Genomic DNA, 27,941 nt, shown 5'->3' on the forward strand with positions numbered 1-27,941 from the left:
CCCTTTTGTTCAGTCCCACACCTAACCACACCTCAACCCTAATTTCCTTTCAATCTCCCTCCAACTCCAACGAAGAGCAGCCGCCGCCAGCCCGCCACCATCACCGCCATCCACTCCTCATCGTGGGTCGTCGGTGCTTCTCCCCTCCTCGCCCTGCTCCTCGTCGTTTTTGGCCGTCACCTCTTCTCTGCTTCCGTCAGTCTTCCCGTTGCTGCCTCTTTGCTCCGCACCGTGTCTCGTCGCCGTTGCAGACGTTGCTTCTCCTTGCCGTCGTCGCCTCTCAAAGATCTGCTTGGAGCTGTTGACGTCGCAGTCTCTGTCGTCGTTGTCCTCGAGCCCTCTCTCTCCTTCTCTTTCTGTCCGAGCTGAATTTTTTCCCTCCTTGCCGTCACGTCCCTTCCTCCCTCGTTGCTGGTAAGCGTGCTACTTCAATTTATGATGTTGTTGGATTTTGTTTTGAATGATTCTGTTGAATTTTTTTTTTTGCAGAGTTAATTTTGTTGATGGAATTTTGAGTTGGGGTTGATTTTGTTAATTTTGTGTTCTGAGTTGGGGGTGGTTGGTGATATAATTCTGAATTTAATTTAGATGCTGATTGTTGAGTATGACTTCTTTGTTTATTTTTTCTGTTTTTTTATTTTCTAACTTTGGATGCTGAGTTCTGTGTGTTTGGATTTGAGTTTTTATTGTTGAATATTTTATTAGAATTTTTGTTAAAATTTTTTTGATTCTTAATTTTTTGTTGCTGGTGGTTTGACTTTCCATGTAAGTTTGTTATTCTGATTTCTTTTTTGTGATTCTTGAACATGATCTTTTGGGTTCTGGCCTCCAAAAACAAGAAGTGTATGTTGTTGCCAAGGATGTGATTAGAGGTAAAGGGGAATTGCTCTAAGATGATGAACCTGGATAGCAGAATTATGTAGCACCTGTTTGTTGTTGTGCGAAAAGTCAGAGAGAATGAAAGAGAATTTGAGAATGAAAAAAGAAATTGATTTAATCATGATCTGTAGGTTTCTTTTACACTGAAATGGACAAATATTTATAATAAGTTCCTTTAGTTTCTATATATTTACATGTATATTAAATTTTATTAATTTTATTATATATTTTATTTAAAACGGTTTAACCACGGTTCAACCCCGGTTGAACCGTTAAACCATTAAACCGGCTACTTGACCGGTTCGATGACCGGTTCGGTTCTCGCAACCTTGATCTGTTCCTATATCTGTTTAAACATGTTTCTGCCTTCATCAGTGAATTTGTTTTTGATTGCTTCATGATTTTTGTTTGCTGCTTCTGATTTTTGTTTGCTGCTTCATGAATTTGATTTTCTTTGATTTTTTTGATTTATTTGCTGAGGTTATTTGTTCATCAGTGAATTGGGTTTTGATTGCTTCTGATTTTTGTTTGCTGCTTCATGAATTTGATTTTCTTTGAATGTTTTTGATTTATTTGCTGATGTTATTTGTTCATCAGTGAATTGGGTTATTTGATGCTATAAATATCATATAAATGCTAATTCTGTATAATTCTGTATATATACTTTGAATGGATGTCCTACTCTTCTCTTGTGTTGATTCTGATTGCTAAACTATATCTTCCATGAACATGCTGATCATTTACCAAAATATGTTGTTAGACAACTATAGAATAGTCCCATAGGCAAAGGCATAGGTTTCACATGATTACTTGAACTCTTTTCATTACATTGAAAAATAAAGCTTTTCAAAGCTACAAGTTTGTTCAGTTTAAGAATCAAAACACAGTACCTTATTACTTGTGAAAGTATTTTAGTAAAGATTTTGCCAAGGTATTAGTTAAGAATTGTAAATAGAAAATACTCAATAATAATCATTACATTTGAAAATTTCAACATATATTTTACATCTCTAAGATCAGCTTTGTGTGTGTTTAGATAAACTACAACTTACTAGGGTAGTGGCTGGGGTAAGCTTTTGTAGAACTCATTCGAAATAAACTTTATTGGAGAAATGTAAAGCATGTGTTATATTGAAGCAAATGGCATTTGCATGCAGCCTTCCACGAGATCAAGTAAGCAGAGAAGTCCCCTCCAAAATGGTTTGAAGATGTGGTCCATTTCTTTCATAATTCACATGTCATTTTTCTTTTCAAGTAAAGAAAAGCCATCCCATCTTGTCTACCCTCTAAAAAGTCCATGCCACCCCATAAAGATAATGAAAGCATTCATAATGGCTCATCAGTCACAAGTCAAAGTGTGAAATCATCCACATGGACCTAAATTTTGATGTTTGAAGTTGTTTGTAAACTTCTAATATTAAGTAATGGATAATTTATTATGTGAAATTTTAAATTTTATTAAGTTAGAAATTATTGAATTATATATTTAAAATTATTTTTAGGTTTTTAATAATTTTATTTAATATTTAATAAACCGGTCGAACCCTGGTCGAACCCCGGTCGAACCAGTAAACCATTGAACCAGTAACCTTACCGGTTTATTGACCGGTCCGGTTCTCGCAACCTTGATTAAAATAAACTTACTCTGTTATATCATTTGTATCAACCAGAACACCTAATACTTACTCTTTTATTCTGTTTTAGTGTTTTCTAATTGCTCGATGGCTCTGATAGTGTTTTACTGGTTCACCAGTTGCTGATGGCTCCTAATTTTTTTTGTTCATATTTGCTCATGGTCTGTTGCAAAAATTAGAAATCAAATCATTATTGAAATTTTTTTATTTTTGTTTATCTTTATTGATTTCAGGTTTAGTGTGGTTACTTTATGCTTGTTTTATAATGTTTGTTGCTGGATGAAGTGTGCTTCACTTGGCATGCCTTGTATCTGATGCTGGAATGGTGGAGCTGCTCCTACAATTTAGAGGGAAGATTGCAACTGCAAAATTACTTATTTTAAGGTAGTTATGTCAGTAGTTCTTCTATCTTTTAGATGATGTACTTTATGCTCTAAAGTGCAACTTGCCAAAGGCTGCACTAAGAGGAGACAAACCCATTCGTCTTCATACTGTGTGTCCTATATATTATATGCCTTTGAAATTATCTATCCTAGCTATGAAGATCTACCCCGCCTCTTGTTATATTTCTGTTTCTGCACTTGTAGTCACATTTCTTATCTTACTTTATGTGCTAAACATCTAGTTCATGAGAAACTTCATAGAATTAAGGCTAGTGAAACATTGTTATAATTTACTGGATAATGCATGTTTTTCTAAGTAATACATATACATTTGGTACTTTTCAAGTGTTTCAAGTGATAACAGCACTCGAGAGCATTATATTTATGCATGTTTTTTTTTATTGTTGGAATCAGCCACTTTCTGAGGTAGTTATTAAGGGAGAGGGCATTTATTCAGTTTCATTATGATTCATTTTGTGTTCATTTTTGAGATATTTGTTTGGTTGCATCAGACATTTTTGTGAATATGATAAACACATGATTTGGTATGTGTATAAAGTATAAACTTTTTTTCGATTTCTTACGGTACATACAATTAAATATCTAAATGACTTATTGCTTGAGTTTTATAGTTTATTTTCTAATGATTTATTAGAATGTTGTTAGTTTATAATATAATGATAACGCGTATTTTATTCTAAAACGGTTTTTCCAGTTGAACCACCGGTTAGACCGGTTGGACCAATAAACCAGTGAACCAGTAACTAAAGCAGTTTGAAGACCGGTCCGGTTTTCAGAACCTTGCTCAAGAATGATTTCAGCTATTTCGTGGATACCAATAGGTGCTTCGAAGGCGGAACCCACAATAGCTGAACCTCCTTCCAAGGAAGAAATTCAAGATATAATCACCACCGCCGCCGCCAGGTCTTTCTCTTCTTCAAAACTCACTTAGCCAATTATAAAATTTTATCAAATACTTTACAATACATGTATGTTATGCAGTACAGCAGACAGTGAAAATGAGGAAGAAGCAGGGGATGAACGCATGGATGATGCCGGTGGTGCCGTTGATGAAGTTGTGCGAGCACTCAATGTTGCTGATGCTCTCGGGAAGGCTGATAAATTGGACGATATTGCCCTCGGTTTGAAGGAGCTTGACATGGAACGTTACGATGATGAAGATGAAGGTATACAATAACATCTCAGGGAGTTATCTATCATAGTTAGTTAGTTAGTTAGCTAGTTAGCGGTTTTAATTAGAGTTAGCTATCGAATCACTTAGCATGATATCAGCCATGACTATGGTTAGCTAGCTAGCTCTGTTTCCTTGTGTTGTCTGTGTTAATTTGCATCTTTTTATTGACCTTAGGAGTTGAGGTATTTAGTTCCGGGATTGGTGATCTTTATTATCCAAGTAACGACCTGGATCCTTATATCAAAGATAAGAACGTAAGTTCCAATACTTTGCTGCATTCTGCTGTTGACCTTCATTTGTGACTTTACAACATCATATTGTTTTACATTGTTAAGGATGATGATGACTCTGAGGAACTCGAAGACATGATTATTAATCCAACTGATTCCGTCATTGTTTGTGCTCGTACTGAGGATGATCTCAGTCTTCTCGAGGTAAACAAATCCTCACTTATTGGCTGATGTATTTTTCTTTGATGTTTGTTATGTGATGCAATGGTAGACATATATGAGTTGCGTCTTTTTCTACTACAAGGTTCATATACTTGAGGACGCCGGTACTAGTGAGATGAACATGTATGTCCATCATGATATCATAATTCCTGCATTTCCACTATCCACAGCGTGGCTTGACTGCCTTCAAGGAAGAGAGAAAGGTGGGGAATATTGCCTTTGTCAATGCATCTTGCATGTTTACTCCTTTTTTTTTTAATTAAATATGTTGGTTTTTTGTGCTCTTGTCTGTTTTGTTTTAGTAAATAAGTTCTAAATTCTAGCCTTCGTTTGCATGCTCAAAATTTGACTTGATCCCCTTATGCTTCCTCTACTTTCTATCGCATTATTATTTCATTATCATTGCAGGAAACTTCTTAGCTGTTGGTTCAATGGAACCGTCAATAGAAATTTGGGACCTTGATGTTGTAAGTGAATATGGTTAATAAATTTCGCTGAAAAGTTGGAAACATCATTCAGAATATAAAGTCACTTTCATTGAATACCTTCTAAGCTTTCTTTGTTCCCAGATTGATGCAGTGCAGCCATGCATGGTTTTAGGTGGCATTTCAGAGAAAAAGAAGAAGGGGAAGAAGGTTTGTACATCTTTTTGTGTTGAAGTGCAATTCTGAGTATAGACCCAGTTACTGATTCTGTTAATTGGTTTTGTAGAAATCAATCAAATACAAAGATGACAGTCACACTGACTCTGTACTTGGTCTTGCCTGGAACAAAAAGATCAGGTTTGTTAAATTTAAAACTGGATTTTGGTATTATTTCATCTGTTGGGCACCTTTTGGGACATAAAGGTTTCATTTATTACTTATTTTGAAACTCTATTCTTTTGTACCTCTGATGACAGTCATTCTTAAAACATTCAGGAATGTACTTGCTAGTGCCAGTGCTGACAAGCGAGTCAAGATTTGGGATGTGGCTACTGGGAAGTGTGAGAGTACAATGGAGCATCACTCAGACAAGGCAAGTAGTATGCTAAAGTTCAATCAATTATTACAAATATGAGCTTCTTTTATTTATAAAGAGGACTTTCCCTCTTCATGTCCATCATCTTTTCTTTTCTTTTTTCCCTTAGTTCTAAATAGTGTACAAGCTCAGAAATATTACTTATACGTTGGTAGGAAAGATTTTCACTTTTTTCCTTAATTAAGTCATTTAATATTGTATATTTTGTCTTACTAACATTAATTTAGGTTGCTTGAGTCAATATGTTGTCTGATGCCTTTGTTCATCTATCTTTACAGGTTCAAGCAGTTGCTTGGAATCATCATGAACCAAAAATTCTTCTTAGTGGTTCATTTGATCATACTGTGATCCTGGTAGTGACAGAATGTTGCTTATATACTCTATATTTTTGCATTTCTTTTTTTTATACTGTGATCCTGAAATGGATACTTATTACACTGTAGATTTTGGTTGTATAATATTCATGTGCCAAAACAGACTTTCTCTTTAAAAATGATAACATTGGAATTTCTGTTTGCCTTTTTTCCTAGTTATCTAACATTCTAATGCTTTCAATGCTTTTACACTTTGCAGAGGGATGGAAGGATGCCATCCCATCCTGGTTATAAGTGGTCAGTCACAGCTGATGTCGAGAGCTTGGCCTGGGATCCACACACTAACCACGATTTTGTGGTGTGTTATGGTTAATTTTGATTTCTCGTTTCAGTGATTGGATTGGTAATTGTATTTTTATGGATGCATAGTTTTAGCTTCACTAATGATAATTAAATTGTGCTTCTAGGTGAGTCTCGAGGATGGTACTGTCAAGTGTTTTGATGTTCGGACCGCAATGTCTGAATCCACATCTGATCTAAGTTCTACATTTACTCTTCATGCACATGACAAAGCTGTTACCTCAGTATCCTATAATGTGTCAGCACCTAATGTATGTATTTTCAATGTTTTGATGAGAAATACCAAGTTATTATGTACTCAGTTTAACCATACCTTGTTGCCTTCTTGCAGCTACTTGCTACTGGATCGATGGACAAAACGGTAATTGTGAAGTCCGTTTGTTGTGTTCCTATTCCTATATACTATATCTTGCAGAATTGGAAATCATCTCATTCGAGTACTATTATTTGTTGCAGGTAAAGCTTTGGGATTTATCGAACAACCAACCATCTGTTGTGGCATCTAAAAACTCCAATGCTGTAAGTTTGCTTCTTTTATTTGTTGAGATTTACCCGAAAGAAAAAAAGGTATTCTCTAGTCTGAATCATGATACAAGTGTAAGTAACACTGATGACTTCTGTTTTTGGATGCGGCTTTTCAGGGAGCTGTATTTTCTATTTCGTTTTCAGAGGACAACCCCTTTGTGTTGGCTATAGGAGGCTCAGAGGGAAAATTGCAAGTGAGTGAAAAGTGCCACAGAAATTCAAATGTGTTCTTGATAGATTTTTCTGTGAAATTTACTATTGTCACTCATACCTTGTAGGTTTGGGACACTTTATCTGAGTCTGCTGTCTCTCGGCGTTATGAAAATTACAACAAGAATAGAACTCGGTCGTGATATAATTGAGTCATAATAGCCTTTCCGGTCTTCCCTTCGTGTTACTGGTACTGGTAGGCTAGAAGTATATATGTTTGATACAGTTGTTGCGAATAATTAGAATTTATTTCAAAAAAAGCTGTATTTTTTAATAATAGGTCCCATGACCAAAAGAAAAACAAAACTATTTAACATAGCTCTACTCGAACCCGCAACCTAGAGGGAGTCTATGCCTTTTTTTTTTCTTTGGTCGGAGATAGTATTTTATTTTAATTATTAAATGAATATTATTTTAAGTGGTGTAAAATTGAATAGGCTTTTTATGCTCATCGCTTTATCGCTTTAATTTAATTTAATTTTTTTTTGTAATTAACTTACTGTATTATGCTTTGGACCTTTGGTAATGTCATCACTTAAGTATTATGTTTTAACATATGACAACTCAATATTGATTCAAAAGCTGTAGAAAAATAACAAAATAAAGATTATAAGATACCTGTCAAGAGAATTATGATAGTGATAATTAGTTGTACCGTTTGTCCCAATAATATTAAGAGCATAATTTTATTGTAGTTTTTTTGATATCCCAGAGTATACTAAGATTATATTACAACAAAAGCTGCAAAGTTTAATCAAATTAAACAATGAAATTAATTCAATCACACTTTAGTCACAATTAACCAAAAAATCTAAACCCTTAAATATTTAAACCAGACTTTTTCTTTTTAATCATTTCAAGCTCCATATCTTTCTTGCATGAGATAAATGTAAACTTTAGCCACACAATCACAAGAGTTCTGCATGCAAAAAATGCTGTATATTCATTATTGAGCCTGAAATGAATATACATAAGAATATGCTCTGTTCATGCACATTTTGTTTTCCAAATGTCATGTCAAAAATTTTGGAGAATATACAAGAATGGGAGAGGCAATTTACAAAAATGCCTCTAATTCATTGATCTGAATATCTTTTTTCCTAATTTATGATATGAGCAAAAGAATATACAATTATAATGAGATTGCAAAAACGATATACCTATCAATGGACTACTGTTTACTCTATACTATGGCCTATGGTTAGGAATCTGCAATTGCTCCAGTAAAAAAAAAAAAAAAAAAGTAAAATGCCAACCCTAGTTCATAAATTTCCTACAATTGGAGGCTTTGCAAAGGCAGGGAACTTTCAGTTCATCCTGCTCATCTGGATCGAATAAGTAATCATACCTGTTGCAACATCAAAGAAAAGGGATTACATATCATATTAATCCAAAATATAATGCCAATGAAGAATAATGCCATTAACATAAATACGTAGAGACAGAACAAACCGTACGTTAATTCTTCGCCAGCAGAAACATTCGTCTTGGCAATGAGAACGATCCGACTCTCTTGATCACCCAAACTCATAATCCTTGCATAACAATTTGGCATGCACTGCAGCAAGTCAGGATGAACATCAATACTTCATCTAGCAATCAAAATATAGAATAAAAGCCTTAGACTGTAGTGCCTTTGGTGTAAGTTTTTATTTTCTGTTTTCATTTTCAATATTTTCTGTTTCAGAATTTTGTAAAGAGAAAAGAGAAAACAGAAGGTAAAACTAAAAAACAGGAAAATTTTTTTTATCATTTTTATTGTTTTCTCTTTTTCCTTAATAGAATCCCAAATTCAGAAAATAAAAACAAAAACCAAATGCACCCTAGGTTGCTGCGACGACCTGCCCAACCACTCCTTTATTTACAAATAAGGATTAAGGTGTAGGGCAAATTGGGCAAATTCATGGGGCATTCCATTGATGAAGGAATACAGAGATAACATTTATAAAGTTACAGCAGAGTTTGATTATAACTTACAGAATGGTTTATTAGCCGTGCTATATTGCCCTTGTACGTTGCATCAATTACCACATCCTCACTGATCTTGAACAGCTGCATTATTTATTGTTTCATGTTAAGATCAGAAATAAAAGAGTAACCTGTCTGAAACAGGCATTTCAAGCACAGAGAAAATAATGGAGGATGTTTCATAAATCACAAGAGACTCACATAGCAATCTTTTCCTTCTGCACGGTATTTCACTTCCCTTAAATCAGCAACACTTCGCCTTACCCGCTCAATGCGATACTCAACAACCTTCACACAAACGTAAACACAAAATTAAGGTGAAGCAACTATTCATCTAATATGTCATCCGCATTGACCATCTTAGAATAGTAAGTTACCATCTCTCCTTCTTGTATATCTCTACGAGCAAAAAGACCCCATCCATGGATACCCGATTTTCCAAAGCAAACTCGAAGCTTTTCCATTTTCTGAGATATCAAAGTGAAAACTTTTAAGACTTCACTAAAAAAAAAACAGAACATAAATTTTTTTCCCCCTCTGAAATTAAAATGAAGTAATTGACAGGAGCACACGGGGTTAACCTGTAAATGATGAAGTCGTTCCTTGAAAGAAGTAAATACTTTAGAATCTTCAGAATCCTATCAGATCAAGACATACAAAATTTACTTTTCATCACATAACACAATCACAATCAGAGGGACAAGAAGATCAAACACATAACCCCTTGACCATGAAAGATTACCTTATAGTTGTTCAACTGAGTTATTGCACTTAAAGAATGATGGCCGGGTCCCTTCAGCAAGTGAATTATTGGTATTTCAGCCTTCTGGCAATACGTGAGACAATAATTGAATCAGACCAAATTGAAAGAAAGTGGTTAATGAAAGTAATTAAATCCTTAGCACAGAATAACATTAGCAGCCTTAATGAAGGAATGCAAATGGGAAAAAAGAAGACAGCATAGTAATAACAAAAGATTAGGCAAGTTTCAATATGTACACACATTATTACAGTCATAATTATATATCTAGAATCATCACCTTATTCAGTGATCTACAGTATACATGACATCTTGCAGCAGAAAATGGCTCAATCTTGTCACCTTCAGAGTTTGAAGATTGAATAAGCTCTACATTCTTTGATGAAACCAGCCTTGACCCCGGAAGCATCTTCTATGATTTTCAAGAGAGGCTCTGGGAGAGAAAACCCCAGGGGAGTATGTACAACCAATACAGATTCTGGATTTGGGACCCTGAAATCGAAGTAGCATAAACATACAGAACTTAAAAGAACACCAAGATATCATTAAAGATGATTCAATCGCCAGAGCTCAAACCTGTGAACTGCACAGTATATTAGCTTCTTTGTTATTTGAGTCCCATTCTTCTCCACAGAATGCAACTGTAAGTTTAAACAACATTAATATATCACCTTAACATATTTCCACAGCTCTTCTAACCCTCATATAAGTTATTGTTAAACAACATTAATGGATGCTTCCGGGGGTCAAGGCTGGTTTCATCATATAAGATTGAATAAGCTCTACATTAATGTTGTTTAACAATAACTTATATGAGGGTTAGAAGAGCTGTGGAAATATGTTAAGGTGATATATTAATGTTGTTTAAACTTACAGTTGCATTCTGTGGAGAAGAATGGGACTCAAATAACAAAGAAGCTAATATACTGTGCAGTTCACAGGTTTGAGCTCTGGCGATTGAATCATCTTTAATGATATCTTGGTGTTCTTTTAAGTTCTGTATGTTTATGCTACTTCGATTTCAGGGTCCCAAATCCAGAATCTGTATTGGTTGTACATACTCCCCTGGGGTTTTCTCTCCCAGAGCCTCTCTTGAAAATCATAGAAGATGCTTCCGGGGGTCAAGGCTGGTTTCATCAAAGAATGTAGAGCTTATTCAATCTTCAAACTCTGAAGGTGACAAGATTGAGCCATTTTCTGCTGCAAGATGTCATGTATACTGTAGATCACTGAATAAGGTGATGATTCTAGATATATAATTATGACTGTAATAATGTGTGTACATATTGAAACTTGCCTAATCTTTTGTTATTACTATGCTGTCTTCTTTTTTCCCATTTGCATTCCTTCATTAAGGCTGCTAATGTTATTCTGTGCTAAGGATTTAATTACTTTCATTAACCACTTTCTTTCAATTTGGTCTGATTCAATTATTGTCTCACGTATTGCCAGAAGGCTGAAATACCAATAATTCACTTGCTGAAGGGACCCGGCCATCATTCTTTAAGTGCAATAACTCAGTTGAACAACTATAAGGTAATCTTTCATGGTCAAGGGGTTATGTGTTTGATCTTCTTGTCCCTCTGATTGTGATTGTGTTATGTGATGAAAAGTAAATTTTGTATGTCTTGATCTGATAGGATTCTGAAGATTCTAAAGTATTTACTTCTTTCAAGGAACGACTTCATCATTTACAGGTTAACCCCGTGTGCTCCTGTCAATTACTTCATTTTAATTTCAGAGGGGGAAAAAAATTTATGTTCTGTTTTTTTTTTAGTGAAGTCTTAAAAGTTTTCACTTTGATATCTCAGAAAATGGAAAAGCTTCGAGTTTGCTTTGGAAAATCGGGTATCCATGGATGGGGTCTTTTTGCTCGTAGAGATATACAAGAAGGAGAGATGGTAACTTACTATTCTAAGATGGTCAATGCGGATGACATATTAGATGAATAGTTGCTTCACCTTAATTTTGTGTTTACGTTTGTGTGAAGGTTGTTGAGTATCGCATTGAGCGGGTAAGGCGAAGTGTTGCTGATTTAAGGGAAGTGAAATACCGTGCAGAAGGAAAAGATTGCTATGTGAGTCTCTTGTGATTTATGAAACATCCTCCATTATTTTCTCTGTGCTTGAAATGCCTGTTTCAGACAGGTTACTCTTTTATTTCTGATCTTAACATGAAACAATAAATAATGCAGCTGTTCAAGATCAGTGAGGATGTGGTAATTGATGCAACGTACAAGGGCAATATAGCACGGCTAATAAACCATTCTGTAAGTTATAATCAAACTCTGCTGTAACTTTATAAATGTTATCTCTGTATTCCTTCATCAATGGAATGCCCCATGAATTTGCCCAATTTGCCCTACACCTTAATCCTTATTTGTAAATAAAGGAGTGGTTGGGCAGGTCGTCGCAGCAACCTAGGGTGCATTTGGTTTTTGTTTTTATTTTCTGAATTTGGGATTCTATTAAGGAAAAGAGAAAACAATAAAAATGATAAAAAAAATTTTCCTGTTTTTAGTTTTACCTTCTGTTTTCTCTTTTCTCTTTACAAAATTCTGAAACAGAAAATATTGAAAATGAAAACAGAAAATAAAAACTTACACCAAAGGCACTACAGTCTAAGGCTTTTATTCTATTTTGATTGCTAGATGAAGTATTGATGTTCATCCTGACTTGCTGCAGTGCATGCCAAATTGTTATGCAAGGATTATGAGTTTGGGTGATCAAGAGAGTCGGATCGTTCTCATTGCCAAGACGAATGTTTCTGCTGGCGAAGAATTAACGTACGGTTTGTTCTGTCTCTACGTATTTATGTTAATGGCATTATTCTTCATTGGCATTATATTTTGGATTAATATGATATGTAATCCCTTTTCTTTGATGTTGCAACAGGTATGATTACTTATTCGATCCAGATGAGCAGGATGAACTGAAAGTTCCCTGCCTTTGCAAAGCCTCCAATTGTAGGAAATTTATGAACTAGGGTTGGCATTTTACTTTTTTTTTTTTTTTTTACTGGAGCAATTGCAGATTCCTAACCATAGGCCATAGTATAGAGTAAACAGTAGTCCATTGATAGGTATATCGTTTTTGCAATCTCATTATAATTGTATATTCTTTTGCTCATATCATAAATTAGGAAAAAAGATATTCAGATCAATGAATTAGAGGCATTTTTGTAAATTGCCTCTCCCATTCTTGTATATTCTCCAAAATTTTTGACATGACATTTGGAAAACAAAATGTGCATGAACAGAGCATATTCTTATGTATATTCATTTCAGGCTCAATAATGAATATACAGCATTTTTTGCATGCAGAACTCTTGTGATTGTGTGGCTAAAGTTTACATTTATCTCATGCAAGAAAGATATGGAGCTTGAAATGATTAAAAAGAAAAAGTCTGGTTTAAATATTTAAGGGTTTAGATTTTTTGGTTAATTGTGACTAAAGTGTGATTGAATTAATTTCATTGTTTAATTTGATTAAACTTTGCAGCTTTTGTTGTAATATAATCTTAGTATACTCTGGGATATCAAAAAAACTACAATAAAATTATGCTCTTAATATTATTGGGACAAACGGTACAACTAATTATCACTATCATAATTCTCTTGACAGGTATCTTATAATCTTTATTTTGTTATTTTTCTACAGCTTTTGAATCAATATTGAGTTGTCATATGTTAAAACATAATACTTAAGTGATGACATTACCAAAGGTCCAAAGCATAATACAGGAAGTTAATTACAAAAAAGAAAATTAAATTAAATTAAAGCGATAAAGCGATGAGCATAAAAAGCCTATTCAATTTTACACCACTTAAAATAATATTCATTTAATAATTAAAATAAAATACTATCTCCGACCAAAAAGAAAAAAAAAGGCATAGATTCCCTCTAGGTTGCGGGTTCGAGTCTCCTATCTTTTCCAAGTTATAGCCAATGAGTAATAGCTCAAATGGCATAGTCTCCCCATACTCAATTAAGAAGTTGCGGATTCGAGTCTCCTAGCTTCAACTTCTATGCAGTGAGGCGTTTGAAGTATGATTTTGCGTTTTGAGGTAGGGGCCTTTCATACAAACTAAATCATTTTAAATTAGAAATTGTTATAAATAGATATGTTGTGCGGAATGTATTCCTGGTGATTATGTGAGCCTTATGAATTGTCTGATTTTATCTTGAATGAATATGGTTGCCTGTTTAATTGAAACAATGTCTGATTTTGATAAATTAGAGATTTTTGGATTGGTTGATTTGAATGATTTTGACAATCTAAAAGTTGAGTTTTTGTTTATTGGAAACTGATTTGGTCTTAAACCTATTAGAAAGAGTTGATGATTGATTTTGTTGGGACCCGAAAAGGGTGGCAAAGTCCGAGTTTTAGGGGAGATACTGCCAAAATTTCTAGAAAACATGAGATTTTGATTGGGATTGTTATTTTGGAAAAGAATGAATTATGCTTTGACTTAAATGTTTGAGAAATAAATTATGTTTGAACTTGCCTTATTAGAAAAATCTCTATATTTTTGATGTAATTATTAAGAAAGGAATTATGCCTTAAAAATCAATTTAAATATGAAACTTTTTATGTTTTGGAATTTGACTTACGTAAATAGATTTTGGAGGGTTTTAATGGATTTAAAATAAACCTAGTTTTCAATTAATCTATTTCACTTTACGACATTTAGGAAGAACTTGAAGTATTTTCTGGAACTTTGATTTATTAAAATTGAAACACTTCCCAAGCCCTTAGAAACAGATTTAAGAATGAAACTGAAATTGGTTTTCGGTTAAAAAAATGATTTGGTTTTGGCTTAAGTTTGGTTGGTTTTGAAATTGGTTCGAAATAATTGGAAACACGATTTGGTTTTGGGTTTAAACCCTATTCTATTTATTCAACTCAAGAAGTTAAAGTTTCGGAGGTCTTCAAGGAATTTAAGAAATGAGTTAGGTTATTCTCCCCTGAAGTCTTGAGACTCTGCTGAGGAATCTTACGACCAAATCTTAATTTAGAAATGAATGATTTTGAGTCTTTCAAAGAGATTTTGAACTTGGCATGGTTTTGAGATTTTTAGAAGTGTTGGAAAGATGTGGAAAGTGGCTCCCTTTTGAAAAGTGATTCTTGGCTAGATGTGATTTGACTACGTTTGTTATTTAAAAGTAAATGGGCCAAGAATGATTTTGAAATAAGATATTGAACCTGATTGATTGTGGATATCATCAAGATTGATGAGTTATTGTTTGGTAGGCATAAGGACCGGGTTCGTCCCGCTTATGCTGAGAGATTTAATAATTGACGAGATTGTTGATAAGTCACTTGCGCCTGGAAAGGACGGTGGTTAATCCCGCTTGTCGAGGTTGCGGCACCCGCGTAAGGACGGTGGTTAATCCCGCTTACGTGTAGATGTGAGGTCGGAGGCAAAGTATCCCGCTCACATCCTTTCGGATCACAGGAGTGTGCAGGCACTGACATCCTGGACCGTGTGGCGGGCACGTTATCCCAGAGGGTTCCCATTTATACGTGACCGAAGGGCAACATTCCCATGGGAATGTGTCGGGTTGACAATTGAACCGACAATGTGATATCACAGCCAGTAGGATAGGCATTCATCATTTGCATCTATGTGATATTGTTTGGGTGTGCATATTGTATTTGGTTTGCCTATGTGAATACTTATGTTAACTGCTAACTGTTATACTTGTTGTAATTGCTCTTCATTGTGTTTGATATTTGTGATTGTGTTTGATTAGTTGGTTTGTGATGAATTGGTTGATGTTTGAGTTGTTTAGACTGGGGGCCGTGTTGGATTATATCGGCTTGAGGCCGTGGTTGGTATATTGAGTTCTAGTTTTGTATAAAGTACCTGACCGATTCAGCATAGACTTAATGAACCTATGCTTGAAACGGGATGGTCATTTATACCGTGTAGGTAACTGCTTTCATGGTTGTGGTCTAGAAAAGTATGAAAAATCGAACTCTTACAGCATAGACTTAATTGAACCTATGTTTGGGACATGTTGGTCATTCATACTGTCTAGGAAAAACTTTTCAGATTTTATAAGAAAGGAAAAAGGTTTTTTTTTTTAATATATTTGAGAAATTTATCAAGACTTTAAAACGGGATTTTCTTGATTTCGAATGTGAACCCATGGTTTTGGAAAGACTTATAAGACGAGCAATGATCACTGAACTCTAAGAATGATTTTATCTTTACGTATCTTGTTATAGCAATTTCTGTAATCCTATAGTGAGAACAAGCGAGGACGACGTTCTCACTCTCCTACAGGTTATTTCCTTTTCAGGATATGGAAGACGAAGCTTCAGGAGAGTTATGTTTATTTTCTGTTTATTCGGTCTTTTTGTATTACGATAGCTATTGTTTTTCCTTGCCTTTATCTTTATTAAGTTTGTAAGAGGGATAGAAAATTATGATATGTATATTTGTAAACTAGTGTTATATATATATATATATATATATATATATATATATATATATATATATATATCTTAAGGTTGTATCTGAGTTTGTATGTACATGTACGTTTAGGTTTTCACGAAAAAGAGTTATCGAAAGGTTATGCGGTTTTAAGTTTTAAATAGGCTCATATTTTAGTCTTAAATATTATAAGATTCGTGGTAATACTCGAGCTATCAAAGTGGCGCAGCCGGAAGCGTGACTAGGGGTGGAAAAAGGCCAGGCGGCCTGCCAGGGGCCTGCAGCCTGACCTGTGTTTGGCCTGGCCTGGTCTGGCCTGTTATAAAATAGGTACAGGCCCAGGCTCTTTTAAAAGCCTTAATACATTAATAGGCCAGGCCCATGCTTACTAATTAGCCTTATAGGCCTGCTTGAGCCTGTTAAAAAAATAATTAAATATATAAATAATTATTTATTATTAATAAAATTATGAGATATTTTAAATTTATTATATTTTACTATAAATATTTTTGTATATTTTGAATATGTTAAAAGTTTAAAATTTTTTATAAATATTAAATATATGACATATTACATATAACTATTTTTATTAAAAAATAATTTTTTAAATAATATTTTTATTTTTGTAAAAAAAATTATCAGGCCTTTTAACAGACTTCAGGTCAGGCCAGGCTGAATAACAGGCCAGGCCTAGTACTTTATAAATAGCCTATAACAGGCTGCAAGCCAGGCTCAGGCCAATCAACTATATGGCAGGCCAGGCCTGTTAAGAGCAAAGCCTGGTCTGGCCTAGCCTGTTTCCACCCCTAAGCATGACATTTTGATAGTTAGGGTATTACAACCAATATTTCCTTCAGGATCCTCAAAGAAATCAGATACATCATAATGAGTGGTGGAATTTTCAGCATCATTTGAAACGAAATTCGACTCTTTTTTCTTGTCGTCCTTTTTTAAAGATGCCTGGTAAAGATCGACTAGGTGCCTTGGGGTACGGCGGGTACGTGACCAATGGCCCTTTTCACCACAATGGAAACACTTATTCTCTGTTGATTTATTCTACCCGATATTTCTTTCTTTATCCCACTTTGGGTGAGATACTCTCTTTTGAATATAATTCCTTTCCCTTTCATAATGTTTATTGTTATTAAAACCTTGCCATTTACCTCTTCTGGGGTAATGATTTGCCGCATTTACTTCAAGAAAGGGGGCGGCGCCCGCTGGACGCGCTTCATGATTTTTTAAAAGTAATTCATTGTTGTGTTCAGCAACGAGAATGCAAGAAATTAACTCAGAATATTTTTTAAACCCTTTTTCTTGATACTGCTGCTGCAGGAGCACATTCGAGGCATGGAAGGTTGAGAAAGTTTTCTCCAACATATCATGGTCAGTTATCTTTCCCCACATAATTTTATTTGTGAGCTGATTCGAACATTGCAGAATTATATTCATTTATGGATTTAAAATCATGTAAACGCAAGTGCGTCCATTCATATTGGACTTGAGAAAGTATCACCATTTTCTGATGATTATACCTTTCTTCAAGGTCTTTCTAAAGATGTACAGGATCTTTTAATGTGAGATATTCATTTTTCAATTCTTCGTCAAGATGACGACGAAGAAAAATCATGACTTTGACTTTATCCTTCTGGGATGCATTATTTTCAGCCTTATGGTATCTCCAAGATCTATTGAATCAAGATGAATATCAGCATCTAGTATCCATGATAAATAATTGTTTCTAGATATATCAAGAGCATTGAATTTAAAGATGAGAGAGCTTCGACATAATGAAAATTTGTTACCTGAGTCTTCCTAAAAATTTGATCAGAGTCTCGTACTGATAACGTGTTGTGAAATAAGTAAATAAGGAAGAGGTAACAAATATAAAGTATGAAAATATAATTAGATAGTTCTAGTAGTAATGTTCACTAGAATTACTATATTAATAGATATATTTAATAATATTGCAATAAATAATATAAGAGAGAGAATAGTATAAGAGAGAGAGAGAGCGAGGAATATTTAATATGGAAAAGTATATGTTACCAACAACATTTTTGAATAATGTGTGAACAATGTGAATTAATAGGGTTAAAAGAATAAATTAATCTTAAATTTAATTAGTAGCATTAAATTAGGGTGTAGTGTATTTTTATTTGATTGGTAATTGTTCATATTGTTTAAGATGATCATTATTTACCTAGCACTTCTTATTGTTGTGTAATTGTGTGTTACGTACTGAGGTTTAACCTCTATTTATACATGTAAGGAGGCTACCTTTTTTCACTATTATTAAATGCAAGGACTTTGGTAACATAGAACTTCAGTATGAAAAAGGTGAGCCACCTATGGTCATTCATTTCATTCTTATCATAACACTATTAATATAGTAATTTTAGTGAACATTACTACTAAAACTATCTAATTATATTTTCATACTTTATATTTGTTACCTCTTCCTTATTTATTTATTTATTTAGTTATTTCACAACAAATTTGACATTTTGATCATCTAATCATTTATATTATCAGATAAATACTAGCACCCTAGAGATATATAATTGCTTATAATAGTTTACGTTGTATTTTTCTATTAATTTAAGTTTTTTTTTAAAATATCGTGATAATTTTTTATTTTTATTCTATATCTTTTGCTATATTATTATTATTATTATTATCGTGTATAGTAAGCTTTTTATATGAGTGATATGATTATTTTCTTTGACAAAAAAGGTTTTGGTTATGATGATTTAAGTTCAACACATAAGTACTGCTTGCCAATGAGCTTTGGTTGCTCAAATTGCATTATGGGGTCTTCCTCCTTAGAAATCTCGATGTTGAGCTTCTGTGGCTTTGAAATTATTAAATAATAATAACTATCTCAAATATTAAAGAGTAAAATAAAACTTTACCTTTCAACAAAGTCAAGTTCGGAGGCTGATAACTCGTATAGTCATCTACCATCAATATATATGTTCGAATTGAATGCATCATTCACGCGTACACAAACATACATGTTACTACTAATAGTTGGACCCCCTAATTAATTAATTATATTATTCTATTCTGTCTATAATTTTCATTCTATATAATATAATATAACTATGTCTATAGAATATTGATTGTCTCTTGCTGCTTTAGAAAATAACAATCACATTATTGAAAGAATGTGTGTCTACGGTGTTTATATAAATAATACAATCTTTAATTTTGAAAAGATATTGATTCTATTTTTCAATACTTATATTTAAATAATTTAGGTAAAAAAATGTTGTAGGCACTATATAAAATTGGTCTTGCAAAAACCACAAAAAATATTTTATTGGTATAGACAAGAAAAATTGATATGTTTTTAAGTATATAAAACAAGTAAAAAGTTAATCTAAAAATAAGAAATAAATGACTTAATCGCATTTTTTTTGTTCAAATAATCAGTTTAAGAGAAAGTATAAAGGAAAAATATTTTTTTTGAAGAAATTAAGTAACCTTTTCTTCACGCTTTTGATCGATGTCAGATTTGGAGTTGAGAAGGAGAAGGAGGTGGTGCACATGGCGGACGAGCTCCGGAGGGGTGCGAGGCTTGTTCTTGAAGAGGCCCTTCATGATGATATCATATCCATTGTGACAATGCAATGCGATTTGAATTGCATGAAAACAGAGAACATCACTGCCAATTAATGATGCTCTTGCTGCACGTAATTAATGCCTTTTTTTTGGAAAATCCACAAAACTAATCTGACTTGTTCGCACATCATTACTTCTATTTTCCCAAACCTGCCGCATCCATTCATTCTTTCCTAATTTTTTCTTCTATGCTTTTAACCAAAAATAAATAAATATTTGTCTAGTGCAGATTTATTATTTTACTATATTAACTTTGATTATTTTATAGCTAATTATTAAGTTAAAAAATAAATAAATATATATAGTATATAATTTAAATAACACATACATTGATTTATTGTCCTTTGTTTTATATTTATAATTTTTTATTTATACAGATGAGAGTGAGTGAGGGGGTCTGAGTCTTAGAGAGTGGTATACGCGCTCTTATCGAAGCTCTGCAACTTCTTCTTCTTCTTCTTCTTGAATCTTCAGGTAATGCTATGCTCTCTCCATTCACCTCTTCTTCTTATTCTTCTTAGTCGGTGTTCTATGTGCAATGTATCAATCAATTGCTTCATTTATATTCGATTACTTGTTCCCTGTTTTCTCACTTGCTTTCTTTGCTCTTGCCCCACCCACTAATCCACCATCTCATCTACTTGTGCGTAATCGAATTGGGGCATCGCACAATCTTAGCTTCTGCGTATTATACTTATTGCTTAGTTCGTTTATGTATTGTTTGTTTCGTTGTTTACTGCTTGCACACAACCTGTTTGATGCAATTCCCCAACCACAATTTGAATTTTCAACAACCCATTTTTCATTATTTGTAGCTCTTCCCTCTCTTTTTTTTTTCCTCTTTGGGTTTCGTGTGCATTGATCCTCAATGTTTTTAGATGCAGTGGTTGCAAAAGTTACTTTCTTTTTTGCTTAATTACGCTCTCCGCATTTGCCACTTTCTTGCTCTGTATACTCTGCTTAATTGCTGCCTTGTGCCTGAGTTATCGTGCCCTTATTGGTGTCTTGGAAACAAAGGAAGTTACTAGCTGCTGCTACTACAGTGCATTAAAGTGAAGAAAAAATGAAAAAAGTAAAACCAAAAAGGACCCAATATGGTGCACGAATAAGTTAGCAATTTTAGAGACTTAGCAAAACTTAATCTCTTGTGAATCAAGTTTCTTTTTTGCTCGTGTTACTTGTTCTCCTTAATGTTGATATTAAGCTGTTAAAATTTAACTTCCCCCTAAATTTGCTGTTGCATGCTTACAAAATCAAACACCAGCTTTGATTACCTCTTTTTTGCATATAGCAAATTTTTGGGACTGTTGCCAACTTTGCTCATAGATTTCTCCTGAGCTTGCTAATAAGTTTTATCGAACTCTTAAAGATATATGCTACATGGCCCATATCCTTGATTAATTTTGCATAAGGTAATCCATATAGGAATGTTGAGAGGGGAAAAGTTTATATTTTGCTGATAGATTGAAATGCTAGCCTTCTTTTGTTCAATATTCAGTTCTTTGATGTGGTGGAATGAATGAGGGAGAAATAGTTGTTGTGACTGTTGATAAATAACTGAGTTTTGTGTGATATGCCAAAAAGTTATGTGATACTAACAAATGAAGTTTCCTTTGCACCGCAAAACAGACATGGTTATCCCTTCTCCTGTAAGGCCTCCAAGGATCACACAATTTCTAAAACCCTACGTTCTGAGGATGCATTTTACTAATAAGTATGTGAGTGCCCAGGTGATCCACACGCCAACTGCTACCGTGGCCTCTTCTGCTAGCTCACAGGAGAAAGCATTGAGATCAAGCTTGGAAATTAAGCGTGATGTGGCCGCGGCTGCAAAGATCGGAAAGTTACTAGCCGAATGCCTCTTGCTTAAGGACATTGCTGCTGTTTCTGTTCATTTGAAGAGAGAACAGAAGTATCATGGGAAGGTTAAGGCAGTTATTGATTCTCTCAGGGATGCTGGCGTTATGCTTCTTTGAGTTTAAGGTGGTTGTGTGTGTTTTAGTTGTACCCGAGTGAGTGACATCATCATTATTGGAACTTGTCTTTAAGGAGAAAAGAAAGATGGTTGGAAATTTCTGGTACTTTTGTATTATTTTAGTAGAAAATAATAACTAAAAAGTTAAATCAATGTAATATCTTTTTATTTTGGTAGTACCCTCATATCAAGAAGGTTCACATTTTTTATGGTGGTTTGTTTGCTCGACAATCTACATCTTTTACGTATGAACATAACTTGCTTCAAGGGATAGTTATTAAAAGGTATGAAAGGATTACAAATCTTGCTTACGGATTATAACGTCAACACTGCGAAGAGTTTCTTCCATGATTAATAATGAAATGAAAATTATGATTAGTCAGTAATGGATATGAAATATTCTTAAAGTCAATATTTACAATATTAAATTCTAATCTGAAGGTGGTTGTCTAATTTTAATTTATCATGTATAATATAATATAGAATTTAAATATTAATTTGAAGTATATATCTTTTTAAAATAGTCATAATTTGCAATTTAAATAACTATTAGGATAATAATATTGTCACTACTATTTTTGATAATATCACTTCATATATACTTTTCCTATATTATATATTTACACGAATTTATAAAAATGGGTGACTATCAAAATAAAAGTGATGATATCTATTTTCTAACTGTTGTATTCTATTGTTTAAAGAATATCACTCTATTTTTCTTAAAGTGCATTAACATTAGTCATTGCTATCAGTACTTAGAAGTCACAATGTTGCTATTTCTTATTGATATTGTAGAAATAAAATATCTAATATTAAATTAGTTATGTTACAAAAATAAAAAGAGGGTAAATAAAAATAAAATATGAATATTTAAAAATAAAAAATTACACATGTTAAAATAAGTAAATAACCATCCTTACCAATTTATTATTTTTTAATAAAAAGAGAAATAGAGTAGACCTATGTTAAATAGTTTTGTTTTTCTTTTGGTCATGGGACCTATTATTAAAAAATACAGCTTTTTTTGAAATAAATTCTAATTATTCGCAACAACTGTATCTAACATAAATACTTCTAGCCTACCAGTAACACGAAGGGGAGACCGGAAAGGCTATTATGACTCAATTATATCACGACCGAGTTCTATTCTTGTTGTAATTTTCATAACGCCGAGAGACAGCAGACTCAGATAAAGTGTCCCAAACCTACAAGGTATGAGTGACAATAGTAAATTTCACAGAAAAATCTATCAAGAACACATTTGAATTTCTGTGGCACTTTTCACTCACTTGCAATTTTCCCTCTGAGCCTCCTATAGCCAACACAAAGGGGTTGTCCTCTGAAAACGAAATAGAAAATACAGCTCCCTGAAAAGCCGCATCCAAAAACAGAAGTCATCAGTGTTACTTACACTTGTATCTTGATTCAGACTAGAGAATACCTTTTTTTCTTTCGGGTAAATCTCAACAAATAAAAGAAGCAAACTTACAGCATTGGAGTTTTTAGATGCCACAACAGATGGTTGGTTGTTCGATAAATCCCAAAGCTTTACCTGCAACAAATAATAGTACTCGAATGAGATGATTTCCAATTCTGCAAGATATAGTATATAGGAATAGGAACACAACAAATGGACTTCACAATTACCGTTTTGTCCATCGATCCAGTAGCAAGTAGCTGCAAGAAGGCAACAAGGTATGGTTAAACTGAGTACATAATAACTTGGTATTTCTCATCAAAACATTGAAAATACATACATTAGGTGCTGACACATTATAGGATACTGAGGTAACAGCTTTGTCATGTGCATGAAGAGTAAATGTAGAACTTAGATCAGATGTGGATTCAGACATTGCGGTCCGAACATCAAAACACTTGACAGTACCATCCTCGAGACTCACCTAGAAGCACAATTTAATTATTATTAGTGAAGCTAAAACTATGCATCCATAAAAATACAATTACCAATTCAATCACTGAAACGAGAAATCAAAATTAACCATAACACACCACAAAATCGTGGTTAGTGTGTGGATCCCAGGCCAAGCTCTCAACATCAGCTGTGACTGACCACTTATAACCAGGATGGGATGGCATCCTTCCATCCCTCTGCAAAGTGTAAAAGCATTGAAAGCATTAGAATGTTAGATAACTAGGAAAAAAGGCAAACATAAATTCCAATGTTATCATTTTTAAAGAGAAAGTCTGTTTTGGCACATGAATATTATACAACCAAAATCTACAGTGTAATAAGTATCCATTCCAGGATCATAGTATAAAAAAAAGAAATGCAAAAATATAGAGTATATAAGCAACATTCTGTCACTACCAGGATCACAGTATGATCAAATGAACCACTAAGAAGAATTTTTGGTTCATGATGATTCCAAGCAACTGCTTGAACCTATCAAGATAGATGAACAAAGGCATCAGACAACATATTGACTCAAGCAACCTAAATTAATGTTAGTAAGACAAAATATACAATATTAAATGACTTAATTAAGGAAAAAAGTGAAAATCTTTCCTACCAACGTATAAGTAATATTTCTGAGCTTGTACACTATTTAGAACTAAGGGAAAAAAGAAAAGAAAAGATGATGGACATGAAGAGGGAAAGTCCTCTTTATAAATAAAAGAAGCTCATATTTTTAATAATTGATTGCACTTTAGCATACTACTTGCCTTGTCTGAGTGATGCTCCATTGTACTCTCACACTTCCCAGTAGCCACATCCCAAATCTTGACTCGCTTGTCAGCACTGGCACTAGCAAGTACATTCCTGAATGTTTTAAGAATGACTGTCATCAGAGGTACAAAAGAATAGAGTTTCAAAATAAGTAATAAATGAAACCTTTATGTCCCAAAAGGTACCCAACAGATGAAATAATACCAAAATCCAGTTTTAAATTTAACAAACCTGATCTTTTTGTTCCAGGCAAGACCAAGTACAGAGTCAGTGTGACTGTCATCTTTGTATTTGATTGATTTCTACAAAACCAATTAACAGAATCAGTAACTAGGTCTATACTCAGAATTGCACTTCAACACAAAAAGATGTACAAACCTTCTTCCCCTTCTTCTTTTTCTCTGAAATGCCACCTAAAATCATGCATGGCTGCACTGCATCAATCTGGGAACAAAGAAAGCTTAGAAGGTATTCAATGAAAGTGACTTTATATTCTGAATGATGTTTCCAACTTTTCAGCGAAATTTATTAACCATATTCACTTACAACATCAAGGTCCCAAATTTCTATTGACGGTTCCATTGAACCAACAGCTAAGAAGTTTCCTGCAATGATAATGAAATAATAATGCGATAGAAAGTAGAGGAAGCATAAGGGGATCAAGTCAAATTTTGAGCATGCAAACGAAGGCTAGAATTTAGAACTTATTTACTAAAACAGACAAGAGCACAAAAAACCAACATATTTAATTAAAAAAAAAAGGAGTAAACATGCAAGATGCATTGACAAAGGCCATATTCCCCACCTTTCTCTCTTCCTTGAAGGCAGTCAAGTCAAGCTGTGGATAGTGGAAATGCAGGAATTATGATATCATGATGGACATACATGTTCATCTCACTAGTACCGGCGTCCTCAAGTATATGAACCTTGTAGTAGAAAAAGACGCAACTCATATAAGTCTACCATTGCATCTCATAACAAACATCAAAGAAAAATACATCAGCCAATAAGTGAGGATTTGTTTACCTCGAGAAGACTGAGATCATCCTCAGTACGAGCACAAACAATGACGGAATCAGTTGGATTAATAATCATGTCTTCGAGTTCCTCAGAGTCATCATCATCCTTAACAATGTAAAACAATATGATGTTGTAAAGTCACAAATGAAGGTCAACAGCAGAATGGAGCAAAGTATTGGAACTTACGTTCTTATCTTTGATATAAGGATCCAGGTCGTTACTTGGATAATAAAGATCACCAATCCCGGAACTAAATACCTCAACTCCTAAGGTCAATAAAAAGATGCAAATTAACACAGACAACACAAGGAGACAGAGCTAGCTAGCTAACCATAGTCATGGCTGATATCATGCTAAGTGATTCGATAGCTAACTCTAATTAAAACCGCTAACTAACTAACTAACTAATTAACTATGATAGATAACTCCCTGAGATGTTATTGTATACCTTCATCTTCATCATCGTAACGTTCCATGTCAAGCTCCTTCAAACCGAGGGCAATATCGTCCAATTTATCAGCCTTCCCGAGAGCATCAGCAACATTGAGTGCTCGCACAACTTCATCAACGGCACCACCGGCATCATCCATGCGTTCATCCCCTGCTTCTTCCTCATTTTCACTGTCTGCTGTACTGCATAACATACATGTATTGTAAAGTATTTGATAAAATTTTATAATTGGCTAAGTGAATTTTGAAGAAGAAGAGAAAGACCTGGCGGCGGAGGTGGTGATTATATCTTGAATTTCTTCCTTGGAAGGAGGTTCAGCTATTGTGGGTTCCGCCTTCGAAGCACCTATCGGTATCCACGAAATAGCTGAAATCATTCTTGAGCAAGGTTCTGAAAACCGGACCGGTCTTCAAACTGCTTTAGTTACTGGTTCACTGGTTTATTGGTCCAACCGGTCTAACCGGTGGTTCAACTGGAAAAACCGTTTTAGAATAAAATACGCGTTATCATTATATTATAAACTAACAACATTCTAATAAATCATTAGAAAATAAACTATAAAACTCAAGCAATAAGTCATTTAGATATTTAATTGTATGTACCGTAAGAAATCGAAAAAAAGTTTATACTTTATACACATACCAAATCATGTGTTTATCATATTCACAAAAATGTCTGATGCAACCAAACAAATATCTCAAAAATGAACACAAAATGAATCATAATGAAACTGAATAAATGCCCTCTCCCTTAATAACTACCTCAGAAAGTGGCTGATTCCAACAATAAAAAAAAACATGCATAAATATAATGCTCTCGAGTGCTGTTATCACTTGAAACACTTGAAAAGTACCAAATGTATATATATTACTTAGAAAAACATGCATTATCCAGTAAATTATAACAATGTTTCACTAGCCTTAATTCTATGAAATTTCTCATGAACTAGATGTTTAGCACATAAAGTAAGATAAGAAATGTGACTACAAGTGCAGAAACAGAATATAACAAGAGGCGGGGTAGATCTTCATAGCTAGGATAGATAATTTCAAAGGCATATAATATATAGGACACACAGTATGAAGACGAATGGGTTTGTCTCCTCTTAGTGCAGCCTTTGGCAAGTTGCACTTTAGAGCATAAAGTACATCATCTAAAAGATAGAAGAACTACTGACATAACTACCTTAAAATAAGTAATTTTGCAGTTGCAATCTTCCCTCTAAATTGTAGGAGCAGCTCCACCATTCCAGCATCAGATACAAGGCATGCCAAGTGAAGCACACTTCATCCAGCAACAAACATTATAAAACAAGCATAAAGTAACCACACTAAACCTGAAATCAATAAAGATAAACAAAAATAAAAAAATTTCAATAATGATTTGATTTCTAATTTTTGCAACAGACCATGAGCAAATATGAACAAAAAAATTAGGAGCCATCAGCAACTGGTGAACCAGTAAAACACTATCAGAGCCATCGAGCAATTAGAAAACACTAAAACAGAATAAAAGAGTAAGTATTAGGTGTTCTGGTTGATACAAATGATATAACAGAGTAAGTTTATTTTAATCAAGGTTGCGAGAACCGGACCGGTCAATAAACCGGTAAGGTTACTGGTTCAATGGTTTACTGGTTCGACCGGGGTTCGACCGGGGTTCGACCGGTTTATTAAATATTAAATAAAATTATTAAAAAACCTAAAAATAATTTTAAATATATAAATTCAATAATTTCTAACTTAATAAAATTTAAAATTTCACATAATAAATTATCCATTACTTAATATTAGAAGTTTACAAACAACTTCAAACATCAAAATTTAGGTCCATGTGGATGATTTCACACTTTGACTTGTGACTGATGAGCCATTATGAATGCTTTCATTATCTTTATGGGGTGGCATGGACTTTTTAGAGGGTAGACAAGATGGGATGGCTTTTCTTTACTTGAAAAGAAAAATGACATGTGAATTATGAAAGAAATGGACCACATCTTCAAACCATTTTGGAGGGGACTTCTCTGCTTACTTGATC

General features: G+C 33.8%; 4 protein-coding genes and 1 pseudogene across 7 annotated transcripts; 3 read left to right on the top strand and 2 right to left on the bottom strand.

Annotated features, from left to right (window-relative positions):
• Nucleotides 1-7,467, top strand: LOC130968392 (uncharacterized WD repeat-containing protein C17D11.16-like). Of its 4 annotated transcripts, none has more exons than XM_057893630.1 (18): nt 1-414; nt 2,747-2,897; nt 3,612-3,820; nt 3,899-4,083; nt 4,266-4,345; nt 4,427-4,525; nt 4,626-4,746; nt 4,952-5,010; nt 5,113-5,178; nt 5,255-5,325; nt 5,464-5,560; nt 5,842-5,916; nt 6,137-6,235; nt 6,345-6,488; nt 6,569-6,598; nt 6,694-6,756; nt 6,879-6,956; nt 7,041-7,467. In XM_057893630.1, exons 3-18 carry the CDS (start codon nt 3,708-3,710, stop codon nt 7,113-7,115), a joined length of 1,455 nt encoding a protein of 484 aa, XP_057749613.1. In that variant the 5' UTR covers nt 1-414; nt 2,747-2,897; nt 3,612-3,707; the 3' UTR covers nt 7,116-7,467. The 4 variants fall into 4 exon arrangements, with proteins under 4 accessions (XP_057749613.1, XP_057749616.1, XP_057749615.1 ...); XM_057893633.1 differs by having other exon boundaries at nt 3,904-4,083; XM_057893632.1 differs by having other exon boundaries at nt 3,694-3,820.
• Nucleotides 7,468-8,078: 611 nt separating this feature from the next.
• Nucleotides 8,079-10,109, bottom strand: LOC130965957 (histone-lysine N-methyltransferase ATX4-like). Its single transcript, XM_057890713.1, has 8 exons — nt 9,981-10,109; nt 9,683-9,766; nt 9,522-9,578; nt 9,318-9,407; nt 9,142-9,228; nt 8,950-9,024; nt 8,430-8,530; nt 8,079-8,320 (listed from the first exon to the last, which is right to left on the bottom strand). The coding sequence occupies exons 1-8, from the start codon at nt 10,107-10,109 to the stop codon at nt 8,230-8,232; spliced, it is 714 nt and encodes a 237-aa protein (XP_057746696.1). The 3' UTR covers nt 8,079-8,229.
• A 746-nt stretch (nt 10,110-10,855) lies between these two features.
• Nucleotides 10,856-12,891, top strand: LOC130965290 (histone-lysine N-methyltransferase ATX4-like). Its single transcript, XM_057890040.1, has 8 exons — nt 10,856-10,938; nt 11,153-11,236; nt 11,341-11,397; nt 11,512-11,601; nt 11,691-11,777; nt 11,895-11,969; nt 12,385-12,485; nt 12,595-12,891. The coding sequence occupies exons 4-8, from the start codon at nt 11,515-11,517 to the stop codon at nt 12,683-12,685; spliced, it is 441 nt and encodes a 146-aa protein (XP_057746023.1). The 5' UTR covers nt 10,856-10,938; nt 11,153-11,236; nt 11,341-11,397; nt 11,512-11,514; the 3' UTR covers nt 12,686-12,891.
• A 7,214-nt stretch (nt 12,892-20,105) lies between these two features.
• LOC130969837 (uncharacterized) lies at nt 20,106-21,993 on the top strand. Its single transcript, XM_057895734.1, has 2 exons — nt 20,106-20,240; nt 21,396-21,993. Exon 2 carries the CDS (start codon nt 21,398-21,400, stop codon nt 21,740-21,742), a length of 345 nt encoding a protein of 114 aa, XP_057751717.1. The 5' UTR covers nt 20,106-20,240; nt 21,396-21,397; the 3' UTR covers nt 21,743-21,993.
• An 831-nt stretch (nt 21,994-22,824) lies between these two features.
• On the bottom strand, nt 22,825-27,323 carry LOC130965230 (uncharacterized WD repeat-containing protein C17D11.16-like; annotated as a pseudogene).
• Nucleotides 27,324-27,941: the final 618 nt, after the last annotated feature.

Source organism: Arachis stenosperma, chromosome 3 (assembly GCF_014773155.1).
Source record: "Arachis stenosperma cultivar V10309 chromosome 3, arast.V10309.gnm1.PFL2, whole genome shotgun sequence".
NCBI lineage: Eukaryota > Viridiplantae > Streptophyta > Magnoliopsida > Fabales > Fabaceae > Arachis > Arachis stenosperma.